General features: G+C 41.0%; 1 protein-coding gene across 1 annotated transcript in view; it reads right to left on the bottom strand.

The window, feature by feature from the left end:
• The window catches only part of myo16 (myosin XVI), a 541,014-nt gene that overhangs the window by 296,806 nt on the left and 227,943 nt on the right, over window positions 1-16,265 (bottom strand). Inside the window, exon 13 of the mRNA XM_072264587.1 lies at window positions 6,368-6,467. Within this exon, the coding sequence (XP_072120688.1) occupies window positions 6,368-6,467 (100 nt within the window). The remainder of the gene's footprint in view (window positions 1-6,367; window positions 6,468-16,265) is intronic.

Raw genomic sequence — 16,265 nt, 5'->3', positions numbered from 1 at the left:
ACATTCCCATTCAGATATGTCCATACATGGCCTCCTCTACTGCCATGATGAGGCTAAGCTCAGGTTGGAGGAGCAACATCTCATATACTGTCTGGGTAGTCTCCAGCCCCTTGATATGAATGTAGAATTCTCCAACTTCTGGTAATTCTCTCCCCCTCCCTTCCCCTATCCCTATTTCACTCTGCCCCCTCCCCCAGCTGCCTACCACCTCCCTCTTGGTTCCGCCTCCTTCTACTACCCATTGTGTTTCCCCTATTCTTTCTTCACCTTTCCTGCCTATCACCTCCCTGCTTCCCCTCCCCCACCCCTTTATCTTTCCCCTTACTGGTTTTTCACCTGGAACCTATCAGCCTTCTCCTTCCCACCATCCCCCAACCTTCTGTATAGGGCCTCTGCCCCTTCCCTCTTCAGTCCTGATGAAGGGTTCCGGCCCAAAACATTGACTGACCGTTTCCACGGATACTGCCTGACCTGCTGAGTTCCTCCAGCTTGTTGTGAGTGTCCCCTTGAACAAAAGGTAGTGGATATGGCTCAGTCCATCACTGGTAAAGCCCTCCCCACTGTTGAGCACATCTACACAGAGCGGTTTTGCAGGAAAGCAGCATCCAATGTCAGGGACCTCCACCACGCAAGATATGCTTTCTTCTTGCTGCTGCCATCAGGAGGAAGATACAGGAGCCTCAGGACTCACACCGCCAGGTTCAGGAACAGTTCAACGATCAGGCTCTTGAACCAAAGGGGATAACTTCGCTCAACTTCACTTGCCCCATCACTGCCTTGTTCCCACAACCTATGGACTCAATTTCAAGGACTCTCCATCTCATGTTCTTGATATGTATTCCTTATCTATTTATTATTATTATTTGTTTCTTTTTATATTTGCACAGTTTGTTGTTTTTTGCACACCGGTTGAACATCCAGGTTGTTGCGGTGTTTCATTGATTCTGTTATGGTTATTATTTTGTTATAAATTTATTGGGTATGTCCATAAGAAAATTAATCTCAGGGTGACATATATGCTCTTTGAACTTCAGCAAACTTGAAATTATTATATTTGGTTTCCTTCTCCAAATGAATGTACAAGGCAAATAGTCAAATAGTGTAGGTGTTGGACAGGATTCAGTGAGGTTGAATAGAAAGTCATAACCAGAAAGTATAATCCTGATATTGAAACTTTATTGGTAAGCTGACAATATGTTTGGTTTTCAACACAGTTAGCTAGAAGGGTTCAAGCAGAAACCAGGTATAGATCTCTGACAGGCAATTTGTCTGTTCAAGGACACTTCAGTGTCAAGAAACTTAATGAAAATTTTGAGTTGCTGATAATATCCTTGCCTAGTTCACCACTGTAGCTAATGAATAAGGAACAATCTGTTTCAAAATAATTGGTTGTATAAAATTGTTAATGACATTTGTGGAAAAGTTGCTTCAGTGCTATTTCGATGCAAATATTTTTAACACAGCTCTCAAACTATATGCTATGTAGCTGGTGTTCCATGAGATGGCAACATCAGATTAATGAAAGGATAAATGCATATTTACTGAATCACACAAAAAGAACAGGGCAGACTGTGACTTCACTGGGCTTGCACTGATTGCAAAGGCAATAGCGTACTTCTTCATTATGTCTCCAAAGGAGACAGGTTGAACATTAAATGTACAATACTCATCCTGAGGCCTGACCGATTTTATGACTTTAACCTCCTTACTCTTACTTTTAGTGCATTGATTAATAAAGGAAGTTTTCCTTTCAGTTCGGATCGGCAAAAACATCTCCTCCACAATCTCCGTCAGCACAGATGCACCGCAAGGCTGTGTGTTTAGCCCCCTGCTCTACTTGCTTTGCACTTATGACTGCGAGGCTAAGCACAGTTCCAATGTCCATACAACATATAACAATTACAGCACAGAAACAGGCCATCTCGGCCCTTCTAGTCCGTGCCGAACTCTTACTCTCACCTAGTCCCACCGACCTGCACTCGGCCCATAACCCTCTATTCCTTTCCTGTCCATATATCTATCCAATTTAACTTTAAACGACAACATCGAACCTGCCTCAGCCACTTCTGCTGGAAGCTCGTTCCACACAGCTACCACTCTCTGAGTAAAGAAGTTCCCCCTCTTGTTACCCCTAAACTTTTGCCCTTTAACTCTCAACTCATGTCCTCTTGTTTGAATCTCCCCCATTCTCAATGGAAAAAGCCTATCCACGTCAACTCTATCAATCCCCCTCATAATCTTAAACACCTCTATCAAGTCCCCCCTCAACCTTCTACGCTCCAAAGAGTAAAGACCTAACTTGTTCAACCTTTCTCTGTAACTTAGGAGATGAAACCCAGGCAGCATTTTAGTAAATCTCCTCTGTACTCTCTCAACTTTATTGACATCTTTCCTATAATTTGGTGACCAGAACTGTACACAATGTCATATTTAAGTTTGCTGATGACACCACTGTCGTTGGCCAAGGCGAAGGTGGTGACAAGTCAGCATATAGGGTTGACATTTGGCTGAGTGGTGCCACAACAAAATCCCCTCACTTAATGTCAGCAAAATCAAAGTGATGATTATTGATTTCAGGAGGAGTAAATCAGAGGTCTTCGATCAGTCCTCATCAGAGGATCAGAGGTGGAGAGGTGGAGAGCAACTTTAAATTCCTCAGTGTTATCCTGGGTCCAGCACACGTGCCATTATGAAGAAAGTACGGCTGCGCCCCTATGTTTCTGGAAGTTTGTGAAGATCTGGCATGACATTGAAACCTTTGACAAAGATACAGATGTGTGGTGGAGAGTACATTGACTGGTTGCATTAGGGCCTAGTATGGAAACACTAATGCCCTTGAACAGAAAAGCCTACAAAAGGTAGTGGATATGGCCCAGTCCATCACGGTAAAGCCCTCCCAACCACTGAGCGCATCTACATGAAACGTTGTCACAGCAAAGCAGTGTCCATCATCAAGGATCCCCACCACCCAGGCCAGGCTCTTTTCTCACTGCTGCCATCAGGATGGAGGTACAGGAGCCTCAGGACTCACACCATCATGTTTAGAAATAGTTATTATCCCTCAACCATCCAGAGGGGATGACTTGCCCCATCACTGAACTTTTCCCACAACCTGCAGACATCATCTCATCATCTCATGATTTATTATTGTTATTATTTACTTTTGCATTTGCACAATTTTTTGTCTCTTGCACACTGGTTGTTCTGTTGGCTGCCGTCTTTATATGGATTCTATTGTTTTTCTTGGAATAACTGTGTATGCCCACAAGAAAACATATATGTACTTCAATAATAAATTTACTTTGAACTTCTGAACTTGAACTTTTTGATCCATCTATTTTTGTTCTGCAATCATTAAAGTCTATGGAGATAAATTCCAATATTTGTTTTTTTTGCTTCATGCCACTCAGTATCATGGGATTCATTCCATATTTGCATGCCTTTTTGCATCTTCCCAAATGCATTGTTCAGTGGGTTACCAGATGCATGGCAGTATAGCATAATGATGTTTTACATCACCAGCAATCAGTGGTTGGGGCTCAATTCTCGCCACTGCCTGGAGTTCGTATGTTCCCCCTATGACTGTCTGGGCTTCCTCTGGCTGCTCCAGATTCTTATCACATTCCAAAGATGTGTGGTTAGAGTTAGTAAGTTGTGGGTATGCTATATTGACACCAGAGCCTCTGGTGTCACTCGCAGGCTGCACCTAGCACATATTCGGATGTGATGGTCATTGAAGCATACAACATATTTCAATGTATGTTTTGATGTTTTGATGTTTTACACATGACAAATGAAGCTAATTTTACCTTATTGTAAATTCTATTTACTACTAGTCTGCTCAAATGACCAGACCATCAATATCTTCCTGTTGTCCAAGCTTTCCTTCACACCCTGAACCAGGCATTATTTTTGTAATCATGAACAAGCTTCTATATGTGAAATATGTTGTGAAAAGAAGGAACTAGTGAATCCTGTGAAACCCTAAGGTAACACACTTCCAGGTACAAGTTTTTTAAATACACTGATAAATACCGCATCAATCACTAATAACCTCAGGAAGAATAGAACTTGGCAAAATAAACTAACTCATTTCCTAGGAAAGTACAATACCTCAAACAAAATACAGAAAAAAGGGACCAATCTGTGTTGTTACAATATATTACCTCTGCTACAAAATGCCAGATTTTTTAAATTTCCTTTTTGGTATGTGAGAACTACAACAGATGTATCACGAAATTCATCCTCTCAGTAGAATTGTTCAAAGTAAATTTTATTATATATACTGTATGTCACCACATGCAACTTGGAAATACATTTCATTTTCTTTCAGGAATATTCAATAAATCTACAACAGAATAATAACCATAATTGAATCAATGTAAGACCGCACCAATTTAGTGCAGCATGTTGCATACCAAAGAACCAAATTTCAGAAGCAAACATGGCACAGCACAGCAACTACTATATTGCAATTTAGCATTAATTGCTGAAAATGAATTTCTCTCCTACTGTGTTTGTTTGATTTTTTTAAAAGTTCTTTCTCCTTTTTACATCATTCTCTTGCACCTCAGCATTAATGAGGCCAGTTCTCAAAATATCCAGGGCTTTCCCCGGGAGCTGACCTTCTGGAGACCACTCAAGCAGGGACAGAGTTCAATCAATGTAGTCAACATCTTTCTAGGAGTATCACTGATGCTTTCCAATACTGCCAACTGCATGCCAGAATATTATATGCAAGATATCAATCAAAGTTCAAATTAAATTTATTATTAAAGTACATATATGAACCATATACAACCCTGAAATTCATTTTCTTGTGGGCATACTCAATACACCCATACTACACTAACAACCATAATAAAGTTAATGAAAGATCACAACTCTGCAAATACAAAAGGAAAGAAATAATGATAATAAATAAATTGAACCCATTAGTCGTGGGAACATTTCATTGATGGGGCAAGTGAAGCTGAGTGAAGTTATCCACTTTGGTTCAGAAGTCTGATAATTGAGGGTGCAATAACTGCTCCTGAACCTTGCATTGTGAATCTTCAGGCTCTTATACATTCTTCCCAATGGCAACAGCAAGAAGAAAGCATGACTTGGATGGTGGTTGTCCCTAAAGATGAATGCTGCTTTCTTTCAACAATGCTTCGTGTAGATGTGCTCAACGGTGGGGAGGGCCGTATCCACTATTTTTTGTAGGATTTTCTGTACAAGGCTATTGGTGTTTCTATACCTGGCTGTGATGCCAGTTATAATATACTCTACATTACACATCTATAGAAGTTTGTTAAAGTTTTGGATGCCACGCCAAATCTCCACAAACTCCTAAAGAAGTATTGGCACTGCTGTGCTTTCTCGTAATTGTCCTTACATGATGGGCCCAGGGACAGGTCATCTGAAATGGTAACACCGAGGAATTTAAAGTTGCTGACCCTCTCCATCTCTGATCCTTCGATCAGGACTGGCTCATGGACCTCTGGTTTCCTCTTCATGAAGTCAATAATCAACTCCTTGGTCTTGCTGACATTGAGTAAGAGGTTGTTGTTATGGTACCACTCAGCCAGATATTCAATCTCCCTCCTATATGTTTATTTGTCATCCCCTTTGATTCAGCCTATGACAGTGATATCATCAGCAAATTTAAATATAGCATTGGAGCTGTGCTTAGCCACATGTCATAAGTGTAAAGCAAGTAGAGCAGGGGGCTAAGTGCACGGACTTGTGATGCTCCTGTGCTGATGGAGATCATGGAGGAGATGTTGTTGACAATCTAAACTGTCTGAGGTCCGCAAGTGAGGAAGTCAAGGATCGAAATGCACAAGGAGGTATTGAGGCCAAGGTCTTGCGGCTTACTGATTAGTTTCAAGGGGATGATGGTATTGAATGCTGAGCTGTACTCGATAATGATTATACTGATGTATGCATCTTTGCTGTCCAGGGTTGAGTGAAGAACCAGTGAGATGGCACCTGTGTGGTCCTGTTACTTTCGTAGGCAAATTGGAGCGGATCTAAGTCACTTCTCAGGCAAGAGTTACCAGCAACTTCTCAAAACACTTCCTCACTGTGGATGGAGTTGCAACTGGATAAGACACAACAGTTTAAAAGCTTGGAAGAGTTGGTACAGTCAATTACGAGATGTCACATTTACTTTGTGGGTATCCAATCATCCAATGATTCACAAAATGCATCTTGTATAGACTTACTGTGAAGGCTAGGCTCTGAAAATACTTACTAAATTCTACAGGATTAATTGACACCCAGTGGTAGGGCTAGTGTCTGGCAAGAGTGTAGATTTCTGTGCAGTTTGTTAATAAATCCTGAATCTTAGCCATGTTAAAGGAGGTACTTTGATACTTACATGGTTAAACTTTGCTTCAATCGTAAATTCCACAGCTCTGCGTGCAAGATGCTTTACAATATGTTTACAGACTTCTGTCTTCCCTGATCCGCTCTCACCACTGCAAAAGGGAACACATTAATGCTTAAGGCCTCTTTACACCTCAGGAAGAGAAGCAGGGGGAAAAATCGCATCAAGTTGAAGTGACACCTATTTAATGCAGATTTAGAATCTTGTCAAAATTATTCCATATTCAGTGGTTTATGATCATACGTGTGAATTTAACCTACTTTTCAAATTCCTCCTTCACCGTCACAACTTCTGCTTCCTAACTGATACATAGTTCAGCAGATGTAGTTCTAACCTTGGATTTAAAGCTGCATTTTGTTTATTAGGTTCACAATAACACCTAATTAAACTAATTCCTTTTGCCTGCACATGGTCCATATTCCTCTCTTCTTAAACACCTCTATCATGTCCACCTCCACCAACATAACAGGCAGTGAACTCCAGGCACCCACCACTCTCTGTAGAGTGGTGGGTGCCCCACACATCGCATTGAATTTTTCCTTCAGCGTAAATGCATGTGTACTTTGTGAGAATTGCAGATCCAATAATTCAAAAAATGCATATTATATAGACTGATGAAAGGTCTCAGCCTGTTTACTCTTCTCCTTAGATACTGCCTGACTTACTGAGTTCCTCCAGCATTTTGTGTGTGTTACTTTGATTTCCAGCATCTGCAGACTTTCTCTCGTCTGTTATACAGACTAATTGTCTGTACAATATGACTTATTGACTCATTTTGAAATTGAGAATAAATATCTTCTCTGTCTGTTATAGGAAAGGTGTCAATAACATTGAGAGAGTACAGAGGAGGGGCAAGAGGGGGAGGTGTTGCATTGCTTGTCAGAGAACATGTAACAGCGGTGCTGTGGCAGGATAGATTAGTGGACTCATCTAGGGAGGCTATTTGGGTGGAATTGAGGAATAGGAAAGGTGTTGTGACGCTTATAGGGGTGTAATGGACCACACAATGAGGACCAAGAACTGGAGGAGCAAATTTGTAAGGAGATAGCATAATATTTGTAGTAAGCACAAGGTTGTGATTGTGGCAGATTTTAATTTTCCACACATTGACTGGGAAGCCCATTCTGTAAAAGGGCTGGATGGTTTGGAGCTTGTCAAATGTGGGCAAGATAATTTTTTGCAGCAATACTTAGAGGTACCAACTAGAGAAGGGGCAGTGTTGGATCTCCGGTTAGAGAATGAGATAGGGCAGGTGACAGAGGTATGTGTTGGGGAGCACTTTGGGTCCAGTGATCACAATACCATTAGTTTCAGTGTAATTATGGAGAAGGATAGGACTGGATTTAGGATTGAGATTTTTGATTGGAGAAAGGCTAACTTTGAGGAGATGCAAAACAATTTAGAAGGAGTGGATTGGGACAATTTGTTTTATGGGAAGGATGTAATAGAGAAATGGAGGTCATTTAAAGGTGAAATTTTGAGGGTACAGAATCTTTATGTTCCTGTTAGGTTGAAAGGAAAGGTTAGGAGTTTGAGAGAGCCATGGTTTTCAAGGGATATCGGAAACTTGGTTCGGAAAAAGAGAGGGATCTTCAATAAATATAGCCAGTTTGGAGTCAATGAGGTGCTCGAGGAATATAAAGAATGCAAAAAGAATCTTAAGAAAGAAATTAGAAAAGCTAAAAGAGGATACGAGGTTGCTTTGGCAAGTAAGGTGAAAATAAATCCAAAGGGTTTCTACAGTTATGTTAGTGGCAAAAGGATAGTGAAGGATAAAATTGGTCCCTTGGAGAATCAGAGTGGACGGCTATGTGCGGAGCCAAAAGAGATGGGGGAGATTTTGAACAATTTCTTTTCTACGGTATTCACTAAGGAGAAGGATATTGAATTGTGTAAGGTAAAGGAAACAAGAAGGGTAGTTATGGAAAGTATGACAATTAAAGAAGAGGAAGTACTGGTGCTTTTAAGGAATATAAAACTGGATAAGTCTCCAGGTCCAGACAAGGTATTCCCTAGGACCTTGAGGAAATTTAGTGTGGAAATAGCAGAGGCTCTGACAGAAATATTTCAAATGTCATTAGAAACGGGGATGGTACTGGAGGATTGGCGTATTGCTCATCTGGATCCATTGCTTAAAAAGGGTTCTAAGAGTAAACCTGGCAATTATCGGCCTGTGAGTTTGATGTCAGTGGTGGGTAAATTGATGGAAAGTATTCTTGGAGATGGTATATATAATTATCTGGATAGACAGCATCTGATTAGGAACAGTCAACATGGATTTGTGCGTGGAAGGTCATGTTTGACAAATCTTATTGAATTTTTGATGAGGTTACTAAGAAAATTGACGAGGGTAAAGTGGTGGATGCTGTCTATATGGACTTCAGTAAAGCCTTTGACAAGGTTCCACACGGAAGGTTAGTTAGGATGGTTCAATAGTTAGGCATTAATATGGAAGTAGCAAAATGGATTCAGCAGTGGCTAGATGGGAGATGCCAAAGAGTAGTGGTGGATAACTGTATGTCAGTTTGGAGGACGATGTGTAGCGGTGTGCCTCAGGGATCTGTACTGGGTCCAATGTTGTTTGTCATATATATTAATGATCTGGATGATGGGGTGGTAAATTGGATTAGTAAGTATGCAGATGATACTAAGATTGGTGGCGTTGTGGATGATGAAGTGGTTTTCAAAGCCAGCAGAGAGATTTAGGCCAGTTAGAAGAGTGGGTTGAAAGATGGCAGATGGAGTTTAATGCTGAAAAACATGAGGTGCTATATTTTGGTAGGACAAATCAAAATAGGACATACATGGTAAATGGTAAATTGAAGAATGCTGTTGAACAGAGGGATCTAGGAATAATGGTGCATAGTTCCCTGAAGGTTGAATCTCATGTGGATAGAGTGGTGAAGAAAGCTTTTGGTATGATGGCCTTTATTAATCAGAGCATTGAATAGAGGATCTGGGATGTAATGTTGAAATTGTATAAAGCATTGGTAAGGCCAAATCTGGAGTATTGTGTACAGTTCTGGTCACCGAATTATAGGAAAGATGTTAATAAAATTGAGAGAGTACAGAGGAGGTTTACTAAAATGTTGCCTGGGTTTCATCTCCTAAGTTACAGAGAAAGGTTGAAGAGGTTAGGTCTTTATTCTTTGGATCATAGAAGGTTGAGGGGGAACTTGATAGAGGTGCTTAAAATTATGAGGGGGATAGATAGAGTTGACATGGATAGGCTTTTTCCATTGAGAGTGGGGGAGATTCAAACAAGAGGACATGAGTTGAGGTTTAAAGGGCAAAAGTTTAGGGGTAAGATGAGGGGGAACTTCTTTACTCAAAGAGTGATAGGTGGGGGGTGTCACGTGATGACGTGGGATTGAGACGTGTAAATCCAGCTCTCCTATAAAAAAATCAGCAAAGTACCGTTTAAACAAAGTAAAGTTAATAAATACTTTCCGAAAACTATATATAAACTTCATAAGGCTACTCTACGATATGCCTCGTAAACCGCAACAGAAGAAGTCTGTTGTTGTGAAGTCGCTGCGAGATGGGAAGAAAAAAGGGCCTACTACAGAGATGGAGCCTCGGATTCAGGTTGGATCTCCTTCGGAGGAGACGCATTTTATCTCTGGTGTAGAAAAACAGGGAGCAATGGCGGCAGTAGCGGTCTCTCGGAAGAAGATGCCAGAATTGCGCATGCGCAAAGAAGTACGCATGTGCAAATCGACACAGCTTAAACTACAAGAACCGACGGCCACTGCAACTGAAAGTGACTCAGAGTCAGAATTGGATATCGCAGAGAATACAGATGAAGAAGAGGAGGAAGAACTGGAAGAGACTGGAAGTAAAGGAGACGACGGAGACATAAGAGAGGCTTTATTGCAATTAACAGCTGAACTAAGAAAATTAAGAACAGAGCTTAGAGATGTGAAGATGTGCTATGATAAAGCTATGAAAAGACAGGATAAAATGGATAAGAAACTTCAGAAGATGGAAAGAACAATGGAGCATATTAACGATAGAGTGGAAAAAACAGAAAATGATGTGCTCGTCTGGAACACGGAAAGAAATTGACTCTTGGAGAAAGTGGACGTGTTGGAAAATTTTAGTAGACATAATAACATTAAAATTGTTGGTCTTAAAGGTATAGAGGGAGATAATCCAATAGAATTTTTTCAAAGATGGATCCCAAAAACCTTGCAAATGAAAGAGGAAGACTGATCAATTGAAATTGAGCGGATACATAGAGCTCTAAGACCAAAACCACAAGATGACCAATATCCACGATCAATTTTAATAAAATTCTTAAGATTTCAAGACAAAGAAAGGATTCTACAGGCGGCTGCCCAAGCTGTCAAGAAGAGAAAAGGGCCACTGATGATAGAAGGGAAGAAAATTTTTTTCTGCCCTGACATAAGTTATGAACTTTTGAAAAGAAGGAAAAAGTTTAATCCAGTGAAAAAAGCCCTATGGGATCACGGTTATCAATTTATATTGCGTTATCCTGCAACCTTGAAGATTTTTTTGCCTGGTGGAGAAAAAAGATTTTTTGACGATTACCGGAAAGCGGAGGAGTTTGTGCGAGATTCTTTGAATATTCACCAGATACAAGAACAAACTTAGGGGAGCAAGATGGATTGAAGATGAAGACTGGATCAAGGATTAGGCCTGTTGAATTTTTAGGTGGATGAATATATAAATATATTGTTAATTATATGAGGGAGGGGAAGAAAGGTTAAAATTTGAGGAATATTAGCTGGGAGCTGGAAGGAACACTGACCAATCGCTATGTTATTCATGTGTGCAAGCGTGGCAATAGCCACGACCCGCACAATGGAGGGAGGTAGTGTTGTGTATCTTTTCATTCACAACATTAGTGGGGGGGTATTTTGTTTTTTCTTTTTTTGTATCTTATCTATCTTTTTTTTCTTTTTGCCTGGATGATTGGGAGGGAAACACATAGCAACATGATGAAGCTCAAAGGGATTCCCCAGGGAACTATGAGAGTTGAGAAGCTAAGTAATGTTTTAGATTTTAAGAGATAAATATGTAACATTTTTGAATATTTGGAGCCCTTATTTATAGTTCCGATGATGAAGATCTTGGTTCCTTGGGGGAAAGTAACAAATATATATAAATTTTATTTTTATCCCATGGAGCATGTGCAAACCTTCCAATATTCAGGCGGTTCTTTTTTTTCTTTTTTCCTTTTCATTTTAGGTAGGAGTATATATCGGGGGGGGGAGGGTTAAGGGGAGGGGGAGGGTAGATATTATTTTCTCATCTATCACTTTGAAAACTCAATAAAAATTATTTTTAAAAAAAGAGAATGGTAGCTGTGTGGAACAAGCTTCCAGCAGAAGTGGTTGAGGCAGATTCGATTTTGTCACTTAAAGTTAAATTGGATAGATATATGGACAGGAAAGGAATGGAGGGTTATGGGCTGAGTGCAAGTCGGCGGGAGTAGGTGAGAGTAAGAGTTCGGCACGGACTAGAAGGGCCAAGATGGCCTGTTTCCGTGCTGTAATTGTTATATGGGTACATAGCTCATAAATTTATAAGCTTCTTCAGATCTCCCCTCAGTCTCAGAAAACAATCCAAGTTTGTCAAATCACTTCTTTTAGCACATGCCTCTAATTCAGGCAGAAACCTGGTAAACCTCTTCCACACGCTCTCCAGAGCCTCCACATACTTCCTATAATTGAGCAAATAGTATTCAGTACTCCAGATGCTGCCAAACGAGGGTTTTATAAAGTTGCAACATGACTTCCTGACTTTTGAACTAGGTGCCTATTTTTCAATACTTGGTAAGTTTCGTTGAGATCCTCCCATTCTTCTAAACTACAGCAAGTACAGGACCAAAGCCATCAAATGATCCTCACATGTTAACTGTTTCATTTCCAGACTAATTCTTCTAAACCTCCCTTGGACTCTCCAACACCAGCACATCTTTTCTTAGACCGCGTTAAGGGATCCATAACTGCATACAATACTCCAAGTACAGTTTGATCAATGCCTTTTAAATTCTCAGCATCACATTCTTGCTCTTATATTCTAGTCCTCTTGAAATGGCTTTCTCACCACCGACTCAACCCACAAGTTAACCTTTGGGGAGTCCTGCATGAGGACTCCCAAGCCCTCTTGCATCTCTGATTTTTGAATCTCCTCCCCATTTAGAAAATAGTCGATGCCTTTATTCCTTCCACCAAAGTGCATGACCATACATCTCCTGACACTATATTCCATCTGCCACTTCTTTGCCTATTCTTGCAAGTTCTTCTGCAGACTCCCTACTTCCTCAAAACTACCTGCAGCTCCACCTGTCTCCATATCACTTGTAAGTGTGGCCAGAAAGCCATCAATTGTATCATCCAAATTGTTGCCATATAAAGTGAAAGGAAGAGGTTCCAACAGCAATCACTGCGGAACACCATTTGTCATTGCCAGCCATTCAGAATAGGCCCCCTTTATTCCTTTATTTTGCTTCTCTCCTTTTATCTCCTTTATTTTGCTTCTAATCAAAACATGCATAGAACACATTAAGTTCATTAGGAAGGAATGCGCCATTATTGGCAATGATTCTTACTTGATGCTGAAATGATAAGGTAACAGAAAATTATTGAAGGTTCAGCACTGCCAAAATGAGCTTCACTGCTTTATTGTGTTTGAGATCTTGTGCTATCAGAGGTTTTTTCAACTACTATATATTTTTGATAATAAAGATGTTTAAAATATTTGAAATAAATTTAACTAATCAAATTATATTTAAAATATTAGAAAATTATTTAAAGGCCATTTTAAAACAAACTTAATGTTAATTTAATATAGGAATAAAGCCAAATCACTTATCCTCACTTTGCTGTTCCATCCAAAATGGCAATATTTCATCAGCCAAGCTCACAATCAAATGTATTCAGCTCAACAACTCAACAACTTTGCTCCACTTTACAGAGGAAGTACAGAGCAAGATGTAAGATGCACTCTTGTGAATTGCCAGCCAAGGGTAAATGCATGTCAACCCAAAGTTCTCATAGCTTTAGTGCGAAATTTAAATCTATTGGGCCTGCTCTAAAACAGATTTCATTGTCACACTGGGACAAACTGCTTAGAATGCAATTAAATAGAACAGAGAATTAAAAGAGCATAAAGCAGGGGCAAAGGTGGCTGCAGGGTCTGGATATGAAAGGTTAATAATTCCTCTTCTTAGCTCCCCCCCCCCCGCCTCATTATGTTCCTCATTGAGTTGCTCCAGCAGTTTTTGCTTAAGGACAGCATAAAGACTAAAATCTACAGCTCATCATTCTTTGAATGGTTATCATATAAAGTGAGGATCATTAAGGTGATCTTCTAAAGACTAGTGAGCAGACCTAGGGTCTTCCAAGGGGACACTAGCCTCTGGCTGATTAGTTAATTCAGTTCATCACCACCTGAATTGAATTGAATCAATCAATTTAAGTGGAGGATCAGCCCCTGAATTTGACTGTGGCTCCACCAAAAATCACAGGAAAAGGTTGGGGACAAGTCAGAGATCAAACGGGCTGGAGAAGGTTAGAAAGAATTTGGATGTTGGGAGTGTTGAATGCTAGAGGATTGGGCTGAGAGTAACTAGGTTATAGGGTTGGTTCTTGATTATGTTAACTCAGAGTGAGGATAGTAGCAGTTACTGAATCCATCAGTTCCTTACTAGAAAAGTTATTGAGCTAAAAGCGAAGCAAACTATGTCAGCAAGAGATCAATAGGTGACGGTCAGCAGAAGAGATCTTTTTCTATCAGGAACCTGAGTAAGAGCACATGTCAGAATATTCATTTAAGACCATAAGACCATAAAACATAGGAACAGAATTAGGCCATTCAGCCCATTGACTCTGCTCCACTGTTTTATCATTGGGTCATCCCTTTCCACTCTCAACTCCATTCTTCTGCCTTCTCCCCATAACATTTCATGCTCTGACTAATCAAGAACCTATCAACCTCCATCATAAATATATAACTTAGCCTGCATAGCCATCTGTGGCAATGGATTTCACAGGTTCACCTCCCTTTGCCTAAAGAAACTTTTCATATTTTTTTTTCTAAGTGGATATCCCTCTATTCTGATTTTGTGCTCTCTTGTCCTAGACTCTCCAACTAAAGGACATATCCTCTCCATATCTACTCTATCAATGCCTTCATATTTGATAGATTTTAATGAGATCCCCTCTCATTCTTCTAAGTTCCAGTGATTACAGGTTCAGAGCCATCAAACGCTCCTCATATGGTAAGCCTTTCCTTACCAGAATCATTTTTGTGAATCTCCTTTGAACCCTCTCCATTGTCAGCACATCCTTTCTTAGATAAGGGCTCAAAACTGCTCACAATAAATCTCAGCAATAAACTCACACAAAATGCTGAAGGAACTCAGCAGGCCAGGCAGCATCCATGGAATTGACTTTTTGGGCTGAGACCCTTTGGTAGGACTGAAGAAAAACAGATGAGTAGATTTTAAAGTGGGGTGGGGTGGGGTGGGGTGGGAAAACACAAAGTGATAGGTGAGACCGGGAGGGGGAGGGATAAAGTAAGGAGCTGGGAAGTTAATTGGTGAAAGCGAAAAATGGCTGGAGAAGGGGGAATCTGATAGGACAGGACAAAAGACCATGGAAGAAAGAAAAGGGGGAGGAGCACTAGAGGGAGGCAATGGGCAGGCAAGGAGATAAAGTGAGAAAGGGAAAAGGGGGATGGGGAATTGTGAGGGGAGGGGCCTTAGCAGAAGTTTGAGAAATTGATGTTCATGCCATCAGGTTAGAGGTAACCCAGATGGAATATAAGGTGTTTTTCTTCCAACCTGAGTGTGGCTTCATCAGAACAGTGGAGGAGGCCGTGGATGCATATATCAGAATGGGATTGGGAAGTGGAATTAAAGTGAGTGGCCACCAGGAGATCCTGCTTCTTCCGGCGGATGCACTTAGGTGCTCGGCAAAGCAGTCTCCCAATCTCGGTCTGGTCTCACCGATACACAGGAGGCCACACCAAGAGCATCAGACACAATAGATGACCCCAACAAATTCACAGGTGAAGTGTCGCCTCACCTGGCAAGACTGTTCAGGGCTCTGAATGGTAGTGGGGGAGGAAGTGTAGGGGCAGGTGTAGCATTTGTACAGCTTTCAAGGGAAGTGCCAGGAAGGAGATCAGTGGAGAAGAACGAATGGACAAGCGAGTCGCATAGGGTGAAGATGAAGTAACAGGGTGGGAGAAGATATAGTCCAGGGAGCTGTGAGAGTCCGTGGGTTTGTAATAGACATCAGTAGATAAGCTGTCTCCAGAGACCGAGACAGTGAGATCAAGAAATTTGAGGGTGGTGCTGGAAATGGACCAGGTAAATTAGAGGGCAGGTTGGAAGTTGGAGGCAAAGTTGATGAAATGGACAAGCTCTGCAGAGGTGCAGGAATCAGCAACAACGCAGTTGTTGATATAGCATAGGAAAAGTGGGGATAGACATCAGTGTAGGCTTGGAACATAGACTGTTCCACATAGCCAACAAATATTCAGGCATAGCTGGACGCCATTGAGTGCCCATAGCTACACTTTTTGTTTGGAGGAAGCGGGAAGAGCCCAAGGTGAAAGTATTTAAAGTGAGAACAAGTTGCGCTTAGCGGACAAGAGTGGTGGTGAAGGGGAACTGGTTGGGTCTGGTGTCCAGGAAGAAACGGAGAGCTTTGAGGCCTTCCTGGTGGGGGTTGGAGGTGTATAGGGACTGGATGATATAGTAAAAATATAATGCTCGGCGCCAGGGATCTTGAAATCATTGAAAAGATCCAGAGCGTGTGAGGTGTCACGGATGTGGATAGGAAAGGGCTGAACTGGGGTGATAAAACAGAGCTGAAACTGGGGCGGGGGGAATGAAACCAAGTTGAGCAAT

The sequence above is a fragment of the Mobula birostris genome, chromosome 7 (assembly GCF_030028105.1).
Source record: "Mobula birostris isolate sMobBir1 chromosome 7, sMobBir1.hap1, whole genome shotgun sequence".
NCBI lineage: Eukaryota > Metazoa > Chordata > Chondrichthyes > Myliobatiformes > Myliobatidae > Mobula > Mobula birostris.
The sequence above is the reverse complement of the archived record's forward strand: the minus strand, read 5'-3'. Positions and strand labels throughout refer to the sequence as shown.